The sequence below is a fragment of the Carettochelys insculpta genome, chromosome 1 (assembly GCF_033958435.1).
Source record: "Carettochelys insculpta isolate YL-2023 chromosome 1, ASM3395843v1, whole genome shotgun sequence".
In the NCBI taxonomy this organism is placed as follows: Eukaryota; Metazoa; Chordata; order Testudines; family Carettochelyidae; genus Carettochelys; species Carettochelys insculpta.
The window spans coordinates 172,516,938-172,540,697 of record NC_134137.1 but is presented as its reverse complement, the minus strand read 5'-3'; the positions used below and the strand labels follow the sequence as shown (position 1 = coordinate 172,540,697).

Here is a 23,760-nt window from a genome sequence, read left to right as displayed (position 1 = left end):
CCAAGCCCCTAATCATCTTAGTCGCCCTTTTCTGAACCTTTTCTAATGCCAATATATCTTTTTTGAGGTGAGGAGACCACATCTGCACGCAGTACTCGAGATGTGGGCGTACCATAGTTTTATATAGGGGAAGTATGATATCTTTTGTCTTATTATCGATCCCTTTTTTAATAATTCCTAACATCCTATTTGCCTTACTAACTGCCGCTGCACACTGCGTGGATGTCTTCAGAGAACTATCCACTATAACTCCAAGATCCCTTTCCTGATCTGTCGTAGCTAAATTTGACCCCATCATGTAGTACGTGTAATTTGGGTTATTTTTTCCAACATGCATTACCTTACACTTACCCACATTAAATTTCATTTGCCATTTTGCTGCCCAATCACTCAGTTTGCTGAGATCTTTTTGTAGTTCTTCACAATCCCTTTTGCTTTTGACTGTCCTCAACAACTTGGTGTCATCTGCAAACTTTGCCACCTCACTGCTTACCTCATTTTCTAGATCATTGATGAACAAGTTGAACAGGATCGGTCCCAGGACTGAGCCCTGGGGAACACCACTAGTTACCCCCCTCCATTGTGAAAATTTACCATTTATTCCAACCCTTTGTTTTCTGTCTTTTAACCAATTCCCGATCCATGAAAGGACCTTTCCTCCTATCCCATGACCACCTAATTTACATAAAAGCCTTTGGTGTGGGACCGTGTCAAAGGCTTTCTGGAAATCTAGGTATATTATGTCCACTGGGTGCCCCTTGTCCGCATGTTTATTAACCCCTTCAAAGAATTCTAATAGATTAGACAGACACGACTTCCCTCTGCAGAAACCATGCTGACTTTTGCCCAACAATTCGTGCTCTTCTATGTGCCTTGCAATTTTACTCTTTACTAGTGTTTCTACTAATTTGCCTGGTACTGATGTTAAACTTATCGGTCTATAATTGCCAGGATCTCCTCTAGAGCCTTTTTTAAATATTGGTGTTATATTGGCCGTCTTCCAGTCATTTGGTACCAAAGTGGATTTAAAGGATAGGTTACAAACCACTGTTAATAACTCCGCAATTTCACATTTGAGTTCTTTCAGAACCCTTGGGTGAATGCCATCTGGTCCTGGAGACTTGTTACTATTCAGCTTATCAATTAATTCCAAAACCTCCTCTAATGTCACTTCAATCTGAGTGAGTTCCTCAGATTTGTCGCCTAAAAAGGCTGGCTCAGATTTAGGAACCTCTGTAACATCTTCAGCCGTGAAGACTGAAGCAAAGAAATCATTTAATCGCTCCGCAATGGCACTGTCTTCCTTGATCGCTCCTTTTATATCTTTATCATCCAAGGGCCCCACTGCTTTTTTAGCAGGCTTCCTGCTTCTAATGTATTTAAAAAACATTTTACTATTGTTTTTTGAATTTTTGGCTAGCTGTTCCTCAAACTCTTTTTTGGCTTTTCTTACTACATTATGACAGTTAATTTGGGAGTGTTTATGTTCCTTTCTATTTTCCTCACTAGGATTTGACTTCCACTTTTTAAAAGCTGCCCTTTTCTCTCTCACTGCCTTTTTAACATGGCTGTTTAGCCATGGTGGTTCTTTGTTAGGTCTCTTACTGTGCTTTTTTATTTGGGGTATACATTTAAGTTGGGCCTCTAGTATGGTGTCTTTAAACAGTTTCCATGCAGCTTCCAGGGATTTTAGTTTAATTACTCTACCTTTTAGTTTCTGTTTAACTAGCTTCCTCATTTTAGTGTAATTCCCCTTTTTGAAATTAAATGCCAGAGTGTTTGACCGCTGCGGTGTTCTTCCCAACACAGGAATATTAAAAGTTATTATATTGTGGTCACTATTTCCAAGCGGTCCAGTAACAGTTACCTCTTGGACCAGATCCTGCGTTCCAGTCAAGACTAGATCTGAATTTATCTAGATTCAAGATTTATCTGAATAAATAATTTGCACGTAAGTTCTCCCAAATCATCACACAGAGTATCAGCCAGGTCTTTGATCCAGCGATGCGTACAGAACCAACTAAAGCTGTGGTGTGCCCCAGAAAATTCTCCCTCTCTCTCTCTCTCTCTCTCTCTCCAGTATCTGCCCACCAGTGTTCCAATTTTCACCAAAATCAACAAAGGTTCTGCTACTCAATGGCCAGAACATTTCCAGAAATTTTGGAACTGAGAAGATGTGCTGTTCAAAAACTATCACCCTCAAGCTGGACAAGCAGAGTAAAGTGTCAAGGGGTACATAAAAGAGGTTTGGTTTGCTCTGCCAATAACTTGCAGAACTGCTCTTCCAAATTTTGCATCATATTGAAAGGCCAGACTCAGGGCATAACATTTTGCAGAAATCTGAGCTGAGCCCCATTAACTCCTCTGTCGCGTTTTAGTATAAGAAATACGACCTAGAAAAGTGAAAAAAAGTTTCCTGACCCCCAGCTGAGCAGGCCCTAGCTCCTGAAGGGTGGCAGACTTGCTAGCTGTTTGCACACGACCACAATTCCTAACTCTCTTGAAAGAGATGGTTTGACCCTGCATGGTTTTTCCCCCACCACCACAAATAACCAGGTGGAATTTTCTAAAGAGCTTTGTTCTACTGAAGTGATAAAGAAGGGCTCTGGCAACATTTAGAATGGGACAGTTTGGCTTTCCCATCTTCTGCACTTGAGCTGAAATAGGAATTTGTTTAGTCACCTCAAATTTCAGATAGGAGGCATTCTCCTACTTCTATGGACTAGAGCTGAAGTGAGGAATCCACCTTTCTCCTGGAAGGACACTGGTCATGACTGAAAAGATGCACATTTGAGCTGAGTCACAGGGAAATGGTACAAAGTTAACTCTTTCATATCCAGCATTCTATCACCAGGAACTTGCAAATAACTGGTATTTTACCCATAAGTAAATTTCAGTTACGTTTTCCATAAGTACAGTACAGTGCAAGCAAATACAAATAAAGAGAGCAAATACAGTATGAGTTGACAGTGCACAATATGACTGCTCTTGGCAAAGAAAGTATTCTGCACACATTTTTGTTTGTTTCTCAATATCTAATCTTGTTTTTCTTCAGTGTTATGCATTGCTAGGTATACCTCTCCAGTATCCCAAATATTTAAATATCTAGCAACCACCTGGTCCTGGGGCTGCCAGATATGAAAGTTTAATGTACCTGGAATCCCTACCAATGCCATTTTTCAACTCAGAAATGCATTTCTAGCCAATCTTAATAGGAAATACTTGTGAAATTTTCGTAAGGGAAAAGATTGCATCTTTCAGTGTCAACCACTCAGGGACCTCCAGACATATCTCCCTTTGCAAGAGGACAGTCTTCTCAAAGGGAAGTTGCTGCTGATGAAAAGTGGCTTTGTGACTACCTACCGAACAGCTTCAGTAAAGACAGTTCCAAGCAAAATTTCCAAGCACAGTCCCACTCTTATAGGGGGGCGCACCTCAAGGGAAGGAGAGGATTCAATCAATCATTCATCAGTCCCAGGGATTCCTGCCTGTTTTACAAACACAAGCTCCATATCCCTTCCATCAGATCTCCCATCTGCGTCACTTAGTCCTACCCAAAGGGGTCCCTGTTTCTGACCAGTCATCCTACAGCAGCTGCCTTTAGAAGAAAAGGGTCCGTCAGGCTCGCTGCTCTGTGCTTCAAGCAGTCAGTATACAAAAGGATTTGTGGGGGTGTTTGGAACGGCTGCACACAAGTGAGCAACAACAGGAAGCCTTTTTGGAGTAGGAGGAGAACACAAGTGGGTATAAACGCAGGCTGGTTAGGCGTGACTCCTCTTTTGCTGCCTCACTGAAAGCAGCAGCCTAGGCAGGCACCTTTTTCTTACAGCTAAGATTGCCCTGTGCCCCAAGCCCAGTTAGCCATTGGCCTCTCTGCTGTGACCACCATGAAAGCTGCATCATTGCAATAGCCAGTTTCCAACCTGTCCACTAGACATTGCGCTGAAATTTTCTATATGCTGCTCAACATATTTGATAGACCTACGAACGCTATGCAGGTGACTTACATTTGAGCACGTAATCTAGGCAGCATGCAGGGGATCTTAATGTTTTATTACCCATCCACTGAGTTATCCAGGAGCTCCTGCCCAAGAATGATTTTTAGACTGGTTTACTGATCAAACACCTCCAGAGATGGACTTAAAAACCCATTGAGCCACAAACTGCTGGAGCAGATGTTCCACTGTGACTTCTATTTTAAGTGTGCTGGAGTCATTCCCTCAGAACTTACTGTCAAATTCTCCCACTGGACTGAAACATTCCAAAAAGGGGAAAAACAAGACACAGTTTAATTTTATGATTGGTACAAAAGAAATGGGGGTTCGGAGGAGAGACCTGACAGGGGCTGGGGTGCATTCTTTATAAGATTTCTCGCTTTAAAAAAGAAAAAGATCATACACTGAGATCTAAGAGACTTGAGCTTTCAACCTTCCCAGGCAGCTAGTCCAGTCAAGAGCTGTTGCTGTGCAAACTACAACTTTGTTTTCTCCTAGGCGACTAAATATTTATTTTTGTGCATAGAATCCTAGGGCTGGAAGGCACCCCAGGAGGTCATCCAGTTCAGCCCCCTGCTTCAAGCAGGATCAACCCCATCTAAGTCATCCCACCCAGGACCTTGTCAAGCAGGGACTTAAAAACATCCAGGGATGGAGAATCCACCACCTCTCTAGGCAACGCATTCCAGTGCTTCATCACCCTCCTGGTGAAGTAGTTTTTCCTAATATCCAACCTACTCCTCTCCTTCTGTAACTTCAGACCATTCCTCCTTGTTCTGCCGTCTGTCACCACTGAGAACATTTTATATTCTCTTTAGAGCTCCCCTTCAGGAAGTTGAAGGCTGCTATTAAATCACCTATAAGTCTTCTCTTCTGTAAACTAAAGAAGCCCAAATCCCTCAGGCTATCCTCATAGGTCTTGCGCTCCATCCCTTTAATCACTTTTGTGCCCTCTGCTGAACGTACTCCAGCGCATCCACATCCTTTTTATACTGGGGGTGGCCAAAACTGGACACAATATTCCAGATATGGCCTCAACAGTGCCGAATAGAGAGAAATAACCACTCTGCTAGATCTGCTCACAATGCTCCTCCTAATGCACCCTAAGAGGCCATTAGCCTTCTTGGCTACAAGGGCACAGTTTACTCATATCCAGCCTTTCATCCTCCATAACCCCAAGGCCCCTCTCCACTGTACTGCTGCTTAGCCAGTCAGTCCCCAGCCTATAACAATGCTTGGGATTCCTCCGTCCCAAGTGCAGGACTCTACACTTCTCCTTGTTGAACCGCATCAGATTTCTTTTTGGTCCAATCCTCCAATTTATCCAGGTCACTCTGAATCCTATCTCTACCCTCCAATGTATCTGCCTCTCCCCCTAGCTTAGTGTCACCTGCAACTTGCTGAGGGTGCAATCCAGTCCCTCATCCAGTTCATTAATATACCAGCCCCAGAACTGAGCCTTGGGGGCACTCTGCTTGAAACACACCGCCATCCAGATATTCAGCCATTGACCACTACCCGCTGGGCCTGACCGACAAGCCAGCCTTCTAGCCATCTTATAGTCCATGGATCCAATTCATACCTTCTTAACTTATGGGCATGAATGTTGTGGGAGACCGTATCAAAAGCTTTGCTGAAGTCAAGATATATCACATCCACTGAATTCCCCATGTCCACAGAGCCTGTCACCTCGTCATGGAAGCTAATTGGATTCGTCAGGCACGACTTGCCCTTGGTGAATCCATGTTGACTACTCTTGATCACTTTCCCCTCTTAGAAGTGCTCCACAATGGATCCCTTGAGGATTCCCTCCATTATTTTCCCAGGGATTGAGGTAAGGCTGACTGGTGTATAGTTCCCTGGATTATTGTTCTTTCCTTTTTTTAAAGATTGGCACTACATTTACCTTTTTTCCAGTCTCATCTGGGATCTCTCCCAATCTCCAAGAGTCTTCAAAGATAATGGCCAAAGGCTCAGCAATGACATCTGCCAATTCCCTCAGTAACCTTGGATGCACTAAATCCAGATCCATGGAGTTGTGTACATCTAGTTTTTCTAGGTAGCTCTTAACTCGTTCCTTCTCCACCAATGGCTGCCCTCCACCTTCCCATACTGCACTATTTAGCGCCGTAATGTAGGAGCTGTCCTTGTCCGTGAAGACTGAGGCAAAAAAAAGTATTGAGTACTTCAGCTTTTCTTACATCATCTGTCACTAGATTACCTCCGTCATTTGTGCATGGCAAATAAACATTTCTAAAGTTTTGTTAATGTGCCATTAATATTGTAAGTTTACTGTAGAAGCAAAAAAGACACCTAGTTCTCATAAAAATGCTAACTACTCCTCCTCCTCCTCATAGTTATTCATGTAAGAAATATCAGCCCAATGAGTAGTCAATACAGGCTTGCAATGCGGGGTAGGAAACATTCTGTAAATACCTTCAGCGTTTACATTTTCTGATCTTTTATTTGTGCATAAACCTGCCTCTTTATTCTTGCATATGTTTCAAAACAAAAAGCAAAGATAACATGGCTCCCTCCCAGTAACCTCACATATCCCCAGCTCCTTCCAGAGAGATAAAAAGAGGCAGATAAAGTTACAGTCAACCAACTAGACCTGGGTTGTGTCTCATGACAGACAGAAATTTCCCACAAGAGGTCTACAGCTAAAGGTCCTGGACTGCCAACAGCAAAATGAAAAATAAACCCAACCATTTTAAGTCACTCAAACAGCTTTTAATGAACTCTTTATGATACATTCATTTTTGTGCAATAAATACAGCACATTGTATTGAATCATCTTTTCCCCCTTTAAAACAAAAAAAACCTCTTATCACTGCAGTGTGGCTTAAATGTTGACATTAAACAGTAAGAAAGAGCATTGAGTGAAGTCTGCAATGGCTAGTGCCATTTAAACCAGTGTATACTACCTGCTGCATGAAACTCTGTATTGCACTCTCCAGTTAGGACGGCACCCCGTGGTGAACTGGGAATTAGATTATGCCTGTCAATCAAACAGGAGCAGTTGATTTACAGGGAATTGTGGAGCGACAAGCTGAGAGAGGCAGTGTCTTTTACTGGACCAGAAACATTCAAGATACGTGGAGGTCTGCATGGCTCAGAAGCTTGTGTCTCATGAAGAAAACCTGATCCAACAAAAGATTATTACCTCACAATCTCGTCTGTCTAATATCCTGGGACCTACATGGCTACAGCTATATTACCTATATGGTATTCTGGAGTCAGCCACAGACAGGGCATGACTGGAAAAAAATATAAATGTTCACAAGGATTTTAAAGTTCTCTCTCCATTGTTATCTGTCAAGTGTGATGTTACCAGGAAACCTTGCCAAGGTGAATTACACACATTTAATGGAAAAATTGCCTTCACAGAAGAAAATTCAAATATTTTTATAGAGATTCACAAAGTTTGAAATGTGAAGGGAAAGACATACAAATGCCAAGTAACAATTAAACCATCACCCATGTGCAAAGTACTTTTAAGTAAGGTGGCCAACATCTGTTTGCAAAAAGCTAGAAACATGGAGAGTTTAGACACACACATCAGTAAAAAATAGTTCTATTCAAGCTTTGGATTGAAGGCGTCAGTTTAATACACACACTTCCCTGCCAGTCTTATTTGGTCTTCACAGTACAGTAAACAGAGATTCTTAGGCAATCAACACCACTTAACCAAATGCAGGTTCATCAAAATTCCTAACTAAATGATGAGCATGTTTCTGAGGCGTTGCACCCAGTGGCTTAAGACCTCTGGAGAGGCATCTGATCATGCATCAGCTACAAAGGAACATCAGACCTCTGGACACCCACAGCTGCTACTTTTAATCAGAGTTGGTAGTCGCCATTATTTCTCTCCTGTGTAGTTTGCAGCAAGGCCATTAGCCAAAATACAGGGCTAGGTGGATGGAACAGCTTGAGACAGGGCAACACTAAACTAATGCAAGTCAGGTGTAAAGGGGAGTCCAGAAACCTATGCAGCTAAAAGAAACCCATACAGTCACACCTAGCTAACAGCACAACATCCCCTATACTCTGTCTCAGACAATGTCATTCCAGTGGGTCACTAGGAAGTAGGGCCATAGTGCATTCAGTACACTTGTTAAATATTATAGGTCAAATACTGTACTGCCCTCTCTTACAATTTTGCAGGCCTACTGCACGTGGTCCTTTTATGTGTCCAATTAAAGGCAGCATTTTGTCTTAAATGTGTTTGTTTTGTTGTCTATCACAGAAGCTAGTATGTCGTCCCTGTAGTGACATCTAGAGTTCAGAAGCAATTGAGGAGTAAGGGGGATGCTATGAAACAGTCTTACAGGGCATGGCCTTGATCCTGACCAGAAAGTATCACACTTACATGGCCTAGGTGTAGGCTCAGGAAACTCAGTTCAAGGTAGGAAGTCAGTCTGAGGTAAAAGTTTTCAGGGGAAAGATGCTGCCTTCTTATTGTGCATGAAACATGCCCCACAGTCCGTAAGAATTCCCCTTAGAGTAAGTGTGATCTGATTTTGATTTGTTGTTTGTACCTCTGCTTATTCACCCAGGTAAAATAAATTACGTAAACTGTGTCTCCACTAATAAAAAAAGGTATTAAGACCATTTTTGTGTTAGTTATCTTACTGGAATATTTCAAGGAAAACAAGGTGAGCAATAGAACTGACTCAAAACAGCTGCTGGAGGAAAACCCTATAGCTGGAGTCCAGGATTTTCCTGAACCCTGTTTCAAGTTAGTAATCTCATTGTGAAAAAAGATGCAAACATTTTACTAGGGAAGCATACCTGTACGGTCATCAAACCCACGGTCTGATGTATTCTATGCCAATGCCCAACACACAGTCTCATAGGCAGTCTTCCCAAACGGAAGCTGAAGCCAGAGCAAACAATAGTGTGGCTGGGCTGTTCACCTTCTTACCTTTAAGTTTTAAGAGGGTTTGGGGAACTAGACATTGAACACAATCAGGAAGGTAGAATGGGTGGGTTTTTTTACATAAATTCTATCCAGATCAACCAGTTTCAGGAGATTGAGAGCCAATAAGCTCTGTGAAGTTTAGATGTGCTGTTACACCATGGCCGCCAGGAGGATCCCAACTGTGCTTATTTTTAGCATGTTAAAAACAAAAACATGAGACAGAACATTTTACCAAAGGGGGCGGGGCGGGGGAGAGAGAGAGAGAAAGAGAGAGCAGATTCTTCCTAGAAATTGCAAAATGCCATTGCAGATGTTGCAAACAGAATGCTCCAGGTGCTTAGGTGGGTTTTCTTTCCCTCTCCCGTGCAGTCACAAAGTTAAGCAAGTCAATGGCTGTAACAACACCAAACACCATCTGCCTCTTACTGGAGGAGCCGTCACTGTGATCTGCAGAAAAAAACAAAACAAAAACGAAACACACAAGAAGATGGTTTCCTACCTTTGAAAGACCTAAACCGAACACACTCATTCACTTTTGACACTTCTTCTTTAAACTAGTAGTCAACTATGGGTAGATCTACACTAGGGAACAAAGTCGATCTCATATATGCAATTTTACTTATGCCATTAGCAGAGCTAGAATTAACTTATCAGAATAGATTTTCTGCCCTAGTGCAGTCCAGGGCTCCTTAGGCTCATGCCAATGTCCCTTACTACAGGGATCGACAGATGAGCTCAGAGAGATTGATTTTGCCACCACTTAACACACACAGCAAAATTAAACTCCAGATGATCAACTGCGGCATGTCGAATGTCGGGTAACTATAGCTTAGCCCTATGACTTCTAAATATCACAGCCCCACAGATATACTTACACCAACCTAGCCATTTAGATGGATGTGAACTGCCATTCTTCTCAACAGGACTCTAGGAATTACTGAATTGAAAGCCTTTGTTAAATTTCCTGATATGGTTGCAAAGAAATCAAAATAGTCATGGGAATAGAGGAGTCACAGGACCTCTTGTTGTTTTTACTTATAGCTTGTGATCAAGTCATGCTTAACTTACTCTTCTTTTTTTTTCAAGCTGCTCCTTGGGTCCAACTATAAAGAATGTTTGCAACGATTTCATCATTCTTGTGGTCCAGTGTTTGTAGTGGTGTGATACAGGAATGCCCACATGGATAAGGTGGCTGAGGCCTTTGGCTTACTCAATTCTTGTCAAACTATCTAATGCCTGATACATAACTGCCCACGGTGCCATTTGGTCCAGTTTACATACACACGTTATAGACTACCTTTTACAAAAAGAGTGTTCTGTTATACTCACACTGAATCTGTTCATGTACAACCAGAGCAAAGTGGTCTATTTCCAGGATATGAGAAAGTTTCCCCAAGCTGTCTTTCAGATGAATCTAAAAAGAGGAAGTCACCAAACTTAAGAACAAAGTGTTTCATCATAACATAAAAGTTCAACAGCCCCCCCCCCACCCCCCGCATCATCCAAGAGGTGGTTAAAAGCAAGAAGCTCACTGTGGGACTTGGCTATAAATCCTCTCCTGCAAGTGGTATGGCCTGAACTAGGAAATGGAACTTGGGCTCCCACACTGCGAAGTAGAGGAGACTTACACACATCTCAAAGAGCTGGACGGGACCTTGGGAGGTCACTAAGTACAGTTCCCTGCCCTCCTATGTGTGTGGTGGGGGGAACAGGGCACAGGACAGATGGACTCCACAAAGTCTTTATTTACTGGATTTTTTGCATGTGTGTAAGCTGATAACCCAGATCAAAGGTACTTAGGCTCTGAAACATGCACTGATTACAACAGGAATTAGGTGCCTAAATACCTTTGAGAGACCAGGACATCATTTACATAAAAAAAAAAAAAAAGGCAGAGGCCCTCAAAAAACACACCCAGCCTATCATAACAGAGGATAACTGACTTCAGACTTGAAAAGAAAGGCCCATCAGATCTTTCATTCCCTTCTTCTGCACATACAAGACAGAGTCTGCCACCAAAAAGTGTAACAGACACTGAGTAAGTTCTACCTGGAGGAAAAATAAAATCACAATGTTATCACTGTTCTAACCCCAGGGAATTAGAGGCAATACATTGCACTTTATCTATGCAACCAGAGTGGGACTTTTGGATGTGGATCAAAAGCAGAATATGACCCTGAGGGATTAGCTACATGGAAAGTTACTGTGCAGCAAGCTAGGGCGTGACCCAATAATGCTCGAGGCAGACTGTGCTCCTTCCCACTTCACACAGGCTTGAGTACTCCTTACCTTACACCATATATTTTACCTGCAACACACTGACTTTAAACACTGCACTTCAATATACAGACGTTCCTTAGTCTAACTGCAGCCTTTTAAGCGATGTCTCTATAAAGCACCTACTTTTCTTGTCCCTGGTTTTGTATATAGACTGGTAAACACTGATGCGTCACAAATTTTATGCATGCCATGACTATTAGAGTGAAGGCAAGCTAAGATGAATCATCACTAGCTAGTACAATTTGCAACTCCAATTTAAAAGTATTTATTGTTCATAATGGATATCCTGGGAAACTTTCTGAATTTGGTTTGGTTTATTCCCATTACCTTTGAAATACACCTTCAAGGCTCCACGGCTAAGTGTACACGAGAGGCTTTTCCCAGCCGAACTGGGCTTCTGTCGGGAAAAAACGCAGCACATCTGCACGCAAAATGCACTTTGTTGACAGTTTGTCGAAATAACCTGGCACATCTGCAGCTAGCGTTATACCTCTTCCCATTTGGCTATAACGCCTCTCTTTACAGGGTTCTGTTGACAAAACAGCCATGTAGACACTCTGGGATCCTGTTGTCGACAGACAGGGCTTCCAGTTCACCAGGCAGCCCAGTTTGCAGAACTTCCAGTCAGCTGCTCTGTTGAGAGAGGGCCGGGAGGTCTGGCTGGTCTGTCGACAGAGCGGATTGCTCTTTCGATCTGTTTTTATGTGTAGATGCAATCTGTTGACAGAAGTTTTGCTGGGAAATCCCTTCTGACTGTCACTTTCGTCGACAGAGGCTTCTCATGTAGATGTAGCCCCTGAGACTGGAAGAGTTAAATGTGATGGCATATATTTTGCATATCAGGTTCAATTCTCTATCAAGACAAAACTCCTGCTGATATCAATGATACTACTATGTATAAAATCAGTCATAGCCCTGGTCTACTTTAGGGATCAAAGTCAATCCCAGATACGCAATTCTAGCCACGTCATTTGTGTGGCTACAATCGGGTTTTTTTTGTGTTTTTCTTCACACAGCGCACAGTCAACCCGTGGAACTCCTTACCAGAAGATGCTGTGAAGGCCAGGACTCTAAGGCTACGTCTACACGTGAAGCCTACATCGAAATAGGCTATTTTGATGAATAACGTCTACACGTCCTCCAGGGCTGGCAATGTCGATGTTCAACTTCGACGTTGCGCGGCACCACATCGAAATAGGCGCTGCAAGGGAACGGCTACACACCAAAGTAGCGCACATCGAAATAAGGGTGCCAGGCACAGCTGCAGACAGGGTCACACGGCGGACTCAACAGCAAGCCGCTCCCTTAAAGGGCCCCTCCCAGACACAGTTGCACTATACAACACAAGATACACAGAGCCTACAACTGGTTGCAGACCCTGTGCCTGCAGCATGGATCCCCAGCTGCCGCAGCAGCAGCCAGAAGCCCTGGGCTAAGGGCTGCTGCACATGGTGACCATAGAGCCCCGCAGGGGCTGGAGAGAGAGCATCTCTCAACCCCCCAGCTGATGGCCGCCATGGAGGACCCGGCAATTTCGACGTTGCGGGATGCGGATCGTCTACACGGTCCCTACTTCGACGTTGAACGTCGAAGTAGGGCGCTATTCCGATCCCCTCATGAGGTTAGCGACTTCGACGTCTCGCCGCCTAACGTCGAAGTTAACTTCGAAATAGCGCCCGACGCGTGTAGCCGCGACGGGCGCTATTTCGAAGTTAGTGCCGCTACTTCGAAGTAGCGTGCACGTGTAGACACAGCTTAACAGAGTTTAAAAAAGAGCTCGATAAATATTTGGAGGTTAGGTCCATAGATGGCTATTAGCAAGGGGTAAGGTATGGTGCCTAGCCTTTTGTCGAAGGCGGGAGATGGATGGCTGGAGACAAATTGCTTGATCATTGTCTTCGGTTCACCTCCTCTGGGGCACCAGGCATTGGCTACTGTTGGCAGACAGGATACTAGGCTAGACGGACCTTTGGTCTGACCCAGTATGGCCATTCTTATGTTCTTATCGTTGTATTAGGATCGTCTTTTTTCTCTTGCATAGATCAAGGATCTTCGGGCTCGTACTGATGTCCCTTACTTCACACATCACTCTGGAGTACCAGGGTCAACGGCTGAGCCCAGAGAGATTGATTTTGCTGCATCTTCACACGTGGCAAAAATCGATCCCCGGAAGTTAGATCGCGGTGGGCCAACCCCACCCCGTGATAAGCATAGACGTACCCTCAGTTTTCTTGCCAGATGGCAGAAACGTTGTCCTCTGGTTAACAGAGGAAAGGTATATCTGAGGTTTTCTAAATATGAGGTACAAAACTGGTCTGGTGTTTTCTGACTGGGCTCTTTCTCAATCAGAAAAAGCCAATTTGACAGAATGGGTGAGGCAATATTTTTCGTTGGACTGACTTTTATTGGTGAGTGAGAGAAACTGTCAAGCTTACGCTGAGCTCTTCTTCAGGTCTGGGAAACATACATCAATTATCACAGCTAAATAGAAAATGTGACAGGGAGAATGTGTCTATTCTGACAAAGTTCTATTTGGAAAAAAAATTAAGCAAAATGTATTACTTTATTTCTAAATGACTTTTTGTTTTGACATCGTATTCTTAAGTGCCAGTGACAAAATGTGCCTACGTAAACCACTCCCCTGTGTGTGGTTAACAGTCCCATGGAGTGGTACTTAGATCACTTCGCAGAGAAAGAATAAGTCTCCCCTACAGCCTAAGATGAGGGTCAGCTGGTATCTAGCTCAAGCTGTAGCGGGGCCTGTACTAGGTCCCAGGTTCAAGCCTGCTTGTGGTCAGTTACACCCATGCAAATAGAAAATGCATCTCTCACTAAAGATTCTCATTCCCAGCAGACACAGCAACAACTTTTTCAGCAGGGGAAATTTCTCAGGGATTAAGGACCTGTTGGTATTAAAAAAAACGACAAACAAGTCCCATGACACCTTAAAGACTAACAAATGAAGTGGGTTTTACCCATGAAAGCACATGACCTAATAAACATGTTATTCTCTCAGGTGCCCCAGGACTGCTTGCTGTTTTTACACTTCCATACTAACATGGCTACCCCTCAGGCTGTTGGTACTAGTGACACAAGACAATGCATAAAGATGTCAATTCTTGCCTCAGACCAGCACCAGCGATGATAAATTACAAATACGCTGTTACTTATATTCAGTTAGGAAGGTTTTCTTTAGGGAAAAGATTAGCATACAGCAAAATAAGAGCTTGGTCCAATAAAAATCCTCAGGTGAAAAGAGACTGAGTATGTTGAACATGAATCACACAAGTCAGGTAAGATGCCTAGCAGCCAGATTATGTGAGCACAAAGGGGCCTGGAGACCACACAAACCCTTGGGCACCCAAAATTGCTGATGGAAAAGCTTGGGTGCACAAATAGAGGCTGATTTTCAAAATACATAAAAGGAAATGGCTGAGGTTTCCCATCTCTAGTATCTATATCCTGTACATATTAATGTGTACTACTTGAACTGCCCAAGATGTTGGTAGCTCAAATACTTCAAAAACATTTAAGAACTTAAGATTGACACCAACCCCGTGAGAAGGAATACTATTCATGTATCTTGCAGATGGAGAAACTAATCCTCAGGGGAAGCTAAGTATCTTGGCCAAGGCCATACAGGAAACCGGTTACTACACTGGCCTTTTCTCCCCACCACATGCCCTCCACTACCAGCTTCACTCAACCCTACCCTCTGTGGTAAATCCATCTCCTACAGCATTTTACTAGTCCTGCTAAGATCTGCTCCCAGTACTCCCCCTCATCCTGCTTCCACTCCAGAGGGTGGTTTATTTATTTATTTTTTTTAAATGAAGTACTGGAAATGGACAGCCAATCACAACGACAGCTTTCATTGTCCGTTCTCACTCCCCCTCTTTTGTGTCTGTTTTGACTCTTTGGTAACTCTTTGAGGCAGCTGATTCATTCACCTGCTGCATCTGTTTCTGAGTAGGTTATTTTGTGATTATAATGCTTCATAGTTTCAGGAAAGTAAATCAAAGAGTGTTTTCCTTTTGTCTCACTAAAATTGTTGTGCCTTCCCATCATACCAAACATACCAATTTTACCAAAGCGTGCCTCACCAAAAGTCTTTTAACTCACCTTTGGGACAATAAGGACTAAAATTCCCCCCACAAGCCACCCCAATTTCATCCTCTCTCCTCCCTTTTATTTTTCTTTTATATACTTAGATTGTAAACTCCTTGGGGCAGGGACTATTTTTATTCCGTGTTTGTACAGCACATAGCACAGTGGGGTCCTGTTTCACACATAAGGCTCCTAGGCACTACAGTAACACAAATAATTAGCAATTGTAATCAGATTTTTTTAAAAACAGAGAACTGTACTTTTGTGAGCCCATTAGTAGTTGCAAATGGGGATGGCACTAGGAAAAAGAGGAATATTCACTCATAATTCAGACCAAAAGGGGAGAAGGGGCACAAAGAATTGATTACTACAGATACAACGATGAATACACCATACAGGCAACAAACAGACACCAAAGCAAAGGACAACACTAACTAAATAGCTTTGTTACACACCAGAGTGTCACCTGATGTTTGATCCGATGTCTAAGAGGAAAAACATGTATTTAAATTTTGTCTGTAAAGCACTAAACACTCCTTTTTCTAAGCTACAGAACAGCCAGTAGATCAAAAGAACATAAGACAGTAGAATACTCTTCCCACCCCAGAATTCTGAGCATTAATAATTAAAAATCAATTACAGGCTATAATTGTTTGCTACTAAACGTAATACTGAACCTAAAGCCTAAAGAAAGCTCCGGCACAATTCTTCCACATGAAGGAGGGGACTTCACTAAAAAACAGCTCCCCTTGAAGGGTGCCTAACGCTTTGTGTCACAGTAAAGCTCCATGTGCTTTACGCCGGAGATCAGTATCATTACCCCTTTTACTGTATGAGCAATATGGTACATCTAGGCTGCCAGGTAGGACTGTCTGGCATAAGGCTGCAAGCGCCCTCATGGCAGTCAAAACACATCAGTCACCAGTCTGGGACAAGGCTGTACTTGTTGCCAAGTGGGCACTTGCTGACGTCAGCTGCCCTTGGAATTTACACAAAAGTGCTGTTTGAAGCTGGGTTACACTTGAACCTCTCATCCAGCAACCCTGGGAAATGCCAAATTAAAGAACTGTCCAGGCCAGAGAGGGTGCTGCGGGGTCTAGGTGTGGGTGGCGGGGCGCTAACCCGGCACCCCGCTCCCAGAGGGACCTGTGGCTCTGCGCCCCTCGCCACTCCCCAGCACTGCCCTCACTCCCCCACCCCCTTGCTGCTACAGAAAAGCACCACTGCGGTGCCGTTTCCCCAGGTGGAGGAAGGGGTGCTGCAGCACGCAGAACCACTGCCAGGGTCTGAATCACGGGTGTTCCCGGGTTAGGGACACCTGGAGTCCTGAGGTTCAAGTATGTTTCCCCCCACAGAGACTCTCACCACTGAGTTTCACGTTTAGGTTTAGGTAAAAAAGAAAACGTATGAAACGAAACCCCAACAACAAGAAAAAATCCAAATCAAACCCCATCAGGGTTTAATGGTCTGATGCAACACCATAAACCAGCTCTAGAATGGGACCCTTCCCATGACCCTAGGAGAGGTCAGAGTCTGATGAGAGACCCAAACCCAGGTCTACAGGGTAGCACAGGCTTTGAGAGAAGATTCTGGATGGCCCACACCTCAGCTTCAAATCTGACCCCAGCCCATGCACTGTAGGGCTGGGAGACCTACAATAATACTTTTCAAGCAAAGAGGTAGACACAGCAGATTCACCTGTCTGAATTGCTTGTAGATTACTTTGCTGACGTGATCTGATGGCTGAACTTTCCCAGCAAGCAACGAAGACAGCATGTTCCCGAGGGTAACCATGCCCAAAATCACGCTGAAAAGAGGAAGCACAGTCAATGTCAGCTGCTCAGGGCTTCCTACAGAGTGAATTGCACTCACAACAGGCTTTCCTTGGACAGATGCCCAAAAATCAGTGTGACTAGCTTATTGGCGTAGAATGCTATTTTCAGAGGTGTTCTCCGGTTCCAAGAGCATGTCTACACGGCCAAGAAAAACCCAGAGCTCTATTGGCTAACTCAGACTTGTGGGGCTAGAAACAGCAATGCAGGTGTTGCTGGTGATGCCACAAGATGGGTTCTGAAACCATATCCTCCCGGCTGGGTTTCAGAGCTGGGAGCCCAGCCTGAGCGGGAGCGCCTACACGGCTAGTTTGAGTCTAGCAACCAGAATCAGTTGATCTGTGCTGTCAGACTTGGCAGCGTGAGTCTTTTAAGGAAGCGTACACATGCTGGTCATGTCCAGCTGGAGACCCCTTGAGCCTGGTTTTAGAAAGGGTTGGTAAGGCACAGCTCAAAACAGAAGTCAGCAGGCCTCACAACTGCTCAGTATTTCTGAGAATCTGGCTCGCTGCTGCTCACGCAGGTTACTCACAACCAGAGAATGGGCCTGGTAGAAGCCCTGCTCTGCCTTGCTAAAAGCCTGAGGAAAAATATTTTGCTCTCCGTCAGTGGCTCTGAAATCTTTCCCAGCTGGCAAGTTTTGCTCAAAAGACAGAGTGTGCATGGAAGAGATGGACAGCGTGGCTCTGCCTCATCACTGCACTCTCACTGCAGACAAAGCCATCAAGGGTGCGTTAGCCCTGGGAGCGGCAGCCCACGCCGACCGCAGGGTCACTGACTTCGGCTTGCGCTTCTGCAGTAAAAATCATGCAAAGCTGCAGCTGGGGCTAGGAAGTTTAGGGAAAGGAGTGGGCTTCAGAGCCTAAGCTCCAGCAGCTACACAGCCATTTGCAGGGTGCTGTCAGCCGGGGCTGGGTGGCTCACAGCTGTGGAGACAGCTCCCTGAGAGAGCTCTACATTTTCTGTCTACTTGCAGAGATGTTCTTGGGTGACCAGACATGCCAGTTTTCTGGGAAAGTCTTAGGTTAGCATGCGAGTGTCCTGGCTGGATTCCATTTAAAATAGGAGTTGTCCCTACATTAGCTACCATTAGCCATTTTACTGGGCTCACGTTTACTCGGCTGTGCTCAGCTCCCAGATTCAGAAAGACAATGGGACAAACTGCTAGGAGGCGTTCTAAATGACAAGGCAGGCGGATGCTGGCAACGGCTCGGTGCCTACGGACAGAGGCAGCAGGTTTGTAAAATTCTGGCGGTGCCCAGAGTGGGTCCAAGTCCCACTACTTGTGCCTCGTAAAAGTGTGGGGGGCAGAGGACTCTTTCTCTGGGGTGGGGATGAGGGATGTGAGGTGTGGGAGGGCTCATAACTGGGACAAAGGTTTGGGGTGCAGGCTCTGGGGTGCGGATGAGGGGTTTGGGAGTGTCTGGGGCCCCCATGCCCCCCGCCCCACTCCTGACCCCCCCCACACTCACCTAAGGCCCCCCAGCAGGAAGGGTTCCACGCACAAGAGCCTGGGGGCTGGGGGGAATGTCGTGTGCCTCCTTCCCTGGCAGACACAGATGTCACCCTGCTGGAGGGGAGCAGAGCTGCAGGTGGGGCAGGGTGCAGGGCAGGTGTCTCAGGTCAGGCAGCTGGCAGGGCTGCTTAGGGGAGGTCTGTGGGGCCCTGCAGACAGGGCTGGGGGAAGAGACCTGACCTAAAATTTGTGGTACTGGTCTTCCAGGGCCCCGACACTATAGGGGTCCATAGTGCCTGGGCTATACCAATTTGCCACCTAGGCCTAGTTAAAATGAACTGGCAGATCTAAATAAGTCTCTGCTGGCCTCAGTAAGAAACTTTAGACAAGCCTAAGGTCACCATTAGACACCATATTTCCCTGTCCCAAACACGGGGTGGGGAGAAAAGCCTCCCTGGCTGCGGCTGCCAAGCAAGTGCAGCTCTCTGCCCGCCCCACACCACGGGGCCCCGGAACAGGGCTGCTACCTCACTGGACGGGAGGGTGTTCCCCAGCTACCCCCCACCACCAGGCTCTGGGAATGCTGCAGGGATGCCCCCCGACTCCAGCGGTGGCTGCTGCCCTGCAGTGGGAGGGGTGGGCTGGGAGGGGAGCTCCTTGACTGTGGAGGACAGCTGCAGCTCCAAGCTGCCCCACACCTCTGGGCACCAGCACTTGGGCTGCCACCCTGTGGGGGGAGGCCTCCCCGGCTGCAGAGGGCTGCTGCCCCATGCCTCACAGCATGTGAGCTCCATGGCTTCTCCATGCCTTGGGGTGCCAGAAATGGCGCTGCTGCCCCACAGGAGAGCTCCCTGGCTGCAGAGGCAGTTGCTCCACGTGGGGGAAGAGGGAGGCAGCTGCACAGGAGGATGTGCTGTGGTGGGGATTGACCTACTTCCCCTCAGTGGTCTCCACACCTGCAGGGGCAGCTGCCCCACAGAGGGGCCGCCTAGCACTGCTGGGGCACCAGGTCTCCTTAAAATCCTAGGGGGGATACAACACACATGACCCTACCCCACAAACATACCCTGCCTTACCTCCATGGCAGGGCCCCTGGCTCCCTCTCCTGCTGCCACCTGCACTGGCCAGCCAGTACGTGCTGTTGGGCCAGCTCCTGACTGATTTTACCTACAGCCGCAGCTGCACTGACGTGGGGAAAGAGCAGCTCAGCAGGGGGAGTGAATATATGGGACAATGAGCTTTTTTGTTAAAGGCAGCAGGAACCTGCTTAAACCATGGGACTGTCCCAGTGAAAACGGGACAGATGGTCACTTCACAGAGCTCATATCTTCTCTTCAGCAGGCTCCCCAGTGGAGGAGGAGGGAAGGAAGATGTTGGACCTGGCTTCAACATTTGAAATTTTGGAAGCGTCTTTTGGCCCAGAATAGAGACTACTGTCCAATTTTCCCTGTAGCGAAATGCTACGAAGAACATACGGAGAAAACCCAGCGCTGCGGAAGTGGTGGCCCACCTTAAGTTTTATTAAATGAGAGGTTTCACTTGGATCTATTCCTCACCAGGAGTCCACAGCAATCTCCCAGACAAAAACATTTCTTCATTACGGACAGAGACATTTCAAATATAAGGTCAGGAGAGCTAGGAACCTATTAGATCAAGCACAAGATAGTCCTGACCTGACAGCATTTTAAACCGGAAAGCTGTATGGTGTGTAATATGACCCTTCTGAACTCTTGTTGACCCTGCTGGAGAATCAAATGACAGAAGGTGGCACACCTCTCATTCATTAAGTGTAAACAGGACCTAAGAAACAGAAAACCGGTTTTGTTTTGGAGGGAAGAGAGGAAGACACTGATATCTGAACATACCCAGATTCATCAACCACAGGTGCCTGGTCAAATCCCTTCTCTCTGAGGATTTCTATGGTCTTCTCACAAGTGACACCTGGAAGCACTGTCAGGGGAGCAGAGAGACTTAATTCCTGAACTTTGAGGTGCCACCACCTGCGGAGAAAACACACAGATTTTACAGCAACGCTTCTGTTCCTCCGAAAATGCCAGGCCTTAAAATGCCTTAATGGAGCCCCCTCACTACCACCCAAAAGGCTCCCTTGGGGTCTTCTGGACTCAGGAAGGGAAATAATTACAACTGTGTCCCTTTTCCATCTCATTTCATTACTATGGCAGCAGATGGCCGGCAGCCATTACAGGTACCGCCAGTTTGGTTATTTAGACCTTGGATTTACAAAGAGGAAAAGAACATTTTAACATACTTGAAGCTGCTTAGTGAGAGACCAGGATAAGAGCACATGGTGCTGCAAACCGTCAGCGTTACCCTCAGCCTCCAGGATCGTTCAGCTGCTTGGTCCAACCAAGTTTTGCACTTTGGCTGGAAACCAAGCATCAATTAGTCATGGTAGAGTAACATCTGGAGGCCAGTGTTCCCTGTAAACCAGGCGTGTCCAACCCGTGGCCTGCGGGCCGCATGCGGCCCTGGAGAGCTAGTAATGCGGCCCTACAAGATCATAAACTTTTAACATTATTATGTGATTTATATACATTAACTATATTATATATGCAGCCCAAGACAATTCCTCTTGCAGCCCAGGCAAGCCAAAAGGTTGGACACCCATGCTGTAAACTGAGCACTTGGGGAGCCATGCAGCAGATTCAAACACCACCCAGCTGATCAGCAGAGCAACCACTGCTGGAGGCCCCAGCTAAGGTTGCAGTTTTGCTGTGCACACACTAGGAGACAGCAATCCAAATAAACTAACAACTAAGCTCACTGGAGTACAGAGCATCTCTTATTCTGTTAGCACAACAGAGTTCCACTCCTACCTGAGGCCTCTGCCACTACCATAATAAAAATAAAAACATTGGAAGGCATTTTCCCAATTTACTAATTCTGAATCATTAGCGTTCACAATAGTGACAGTAAACCCTGCCCCTTGTGTTGTGCATGGGTCTTCCAACAGCAACAGGAGAGACAGGCAGGAGTTTGTTTAAAGGTAGGAAAAAGGGACTGCAAACCCCAAAAGATTAGCAGGGACCTGGGGGTAGTTAAGTACCAGAAACTTCTTTTCACTCGTTTGATACCGATTAGATGTCAAACGGACAATGTCCATTTCACAGCACGTGACAAAGGAGGATTACTCACATCACTGCAGTGCTTAGATGTGCTAGTCATGGCCCAGGGCCCCCACTATGCTAGATGCTGCACAAACAAAAGAAACAGTCCCTACCCCACAAAAGTGCATCAGCATCTTGATCTGCCTAATTAATAGATGACAATGTAACAGACAAGGAGGCATTAAAGTGTCATGAATAACTGGGCTGGGAAAGGGGATTAATATGCATTCATTCTAAGAACTGCAGATGTCAATGAGTCAAAAGTATCAAATCTTTCTCCAAGTGAAAAACTAACAAGATTTCTGTTGATTTAAGCAGGCTTCCCTGTATCACCAACTGAACAGAAGACCAAATTAAACCAGCAAGGAAATCCTCTTGATTTATAGTGAAATGTGAAGAAGTCAACCACACTGCAACAGACTCAAAGCTCAAATGGACACAAGGGCCTTACCAAGGTTTGTTGATTTCATCTTCTGCTTTTATGAACCCTTTCTGGGTCATCCATTTGTCATTCAAAAACTTGGACCTGGAGACCACCAAGAAAGCAAAGACATTATGAGCTCCTCACCAGATGATATTTACACTGTGAATACACGTCATGGTGCACAGTTACATTCCCTGCACAGATCACCCTGTAATTACAAGCATACAACAGTGCTCAGTCAGTCTTTATGGAAAGGGACATGTAGGTTGAATATTTGTAAAAAAATAAAAAGGAAATGGCACCGCTATACAACAAGGCAGCTTGTAAGCAAGAAGTACGGGAAGGTATTAAATTCCAAGACATGGACAGTTTTGTGGTCGCACGCTGTAAAATGGGTAACTGGTTCCTTTCTGCTCCCAGCACGTGCTTTTGCTAGAAGAGTATTCTTCTCAACCAACAGCACAGGGGAGAGAGAGGGGAGAGGACAACTTTAAGCGGTATTTAATTCCTTGAAAAGTTCCAGCAAAGATCCCAATAAAAAGGCTTAAAGCAATTCGGGACTGGAACTTTTCCAAAGTGAGCAGTGACTTGTCGTTGCCAAATCTGAGATAACCTGAAGGGTCCTTATTTTCAGAAAGCGGAATTCCCACCTTTGGTAAACTAGACTCCTATCCAAGGCATTAAGCTGGGTGCCCCCCCCCCCCAAAAAAAAATCACTAAACAGTGTGAATGCCCCACCTCTGCAAAAGAAATAGGTGCAAAGCAAAAAGAGAATGGGGCAGTTTCTTACATGTAGTTCCTGACGGAGTCAGGTAAGATGACAACACAGCGCTGACCCTCCTTTAGATCTTTGGCAGCTTTCACAGCAACCGCCATTGCGCTGCCAGAGCTGCCACCTGTCAACACCCAGATCACACAGTCAGGACTGCTACACTTGGAAGCCACTTGTGCAACAGGAGGATAAAGTTAGGAAAAAACGTGGGTGAGCAGGAGATCAAGGCTGGAGAAAGGAACTCTGGAGCCTTAATCCCAACACGGACAAGGTTGACTCACACAATGGTGCCATCTAATGCACAAAATGGTTGGGAGATTAGTATCAACCCTTACCGCACAGTAATCCTTCCTCTCTGATTAACATGCGTGCCAGAGAAAAAGATTCCTCATCATTGCTCTTGTACCACTTGTCCACCACCTAAAAGAGAGGAGGGGAAAAGGAGACAAAAAAGACATAGCTGATCTATCCCCCTTTCGGAAGATGCCGCTCAGTTGCTTCAAATTACACACTTGCCATTGGTATCACATCCTCCAGCAGCTTTTCTTGGCCTACTACTTTGGTAGTAGTGGTATTCCCTATACTAGGAAAAAGTACTTTGCCTTTTAAGTTAGGTGATTGTGGGGAAAAGCTACCAGGAAAAATGGTCCTTTGCCTCCTTTTCCAGCTGCCTGGCCAAGAAAGTGACTTCTGCCAGGTACATGACATCATTGGACAAGGGCTCAAGTGGTGGTTTGGGGTTATTTTGGTTTTATTTGAAGGGGTTGCTCTGGGGAAGAGCTAGCTGCACGGCACATTTCCACTCAGCATTATGAAAGAGCAAGAGAAATGTGTCCAGCTTA

At 45.3% G+C, this 23,760-nt stretch overlaps 1 protein-coding gene across 5 annotated transcripts in view; it reads right to left on the bottom strand.

The window, feature by feature from the left end:
* Positions 1-6,726: 6,726 nt before the first annotated feature.
* Positions 6,727-23,760, bottom strand: part of LOC142013758 (cystathionine beta-synthase-like) — a 67,825-nt gene continuing 50,791 nt past the window's right edge. For 3 of the 5 annotated variants that reach the window (XM_074995566.1, XM_074995582.1, XM_074995574.1), the window contains exons 10-17: positions 23,254-23,338; positions 22,937-23,042; positions 22,174-22,248; positions 20,460-20,594; positions 17,005-17,113; positions 15,762-15,791; positions 10,249-10,333; positions 6,727-9,366 (exon numbers count right to left, since the gene is read on the bottom strand). In XM_074995566.1, the coding sequence (XP_074851667.1) occupies positions 9,257-9,366; positions 10,249-10,333; positions 15,762-15,791; positions 17,005-17,113; positions 20,460-20,594; positions 22,174-22,248; positions 22,937-23,042; positions 23,254-23,338 (735 nt within the window). In that variant the 3' untranslated portion in view covers positions 6,727-9,256. The remainder of the gene's footprint in view (positions 9,367-10,248; positions 10,334-15,761; positions 15,792-17,004; positions 17,114-20,459; positions 20,595-22,173; positions 22,249-22,936; positions 23,043-23,253; positions 23,339-23,760) is intronic. The other 2 variants (XM_074995600.1, XM_074995590.1) reach the window with 2 other exon arrangements.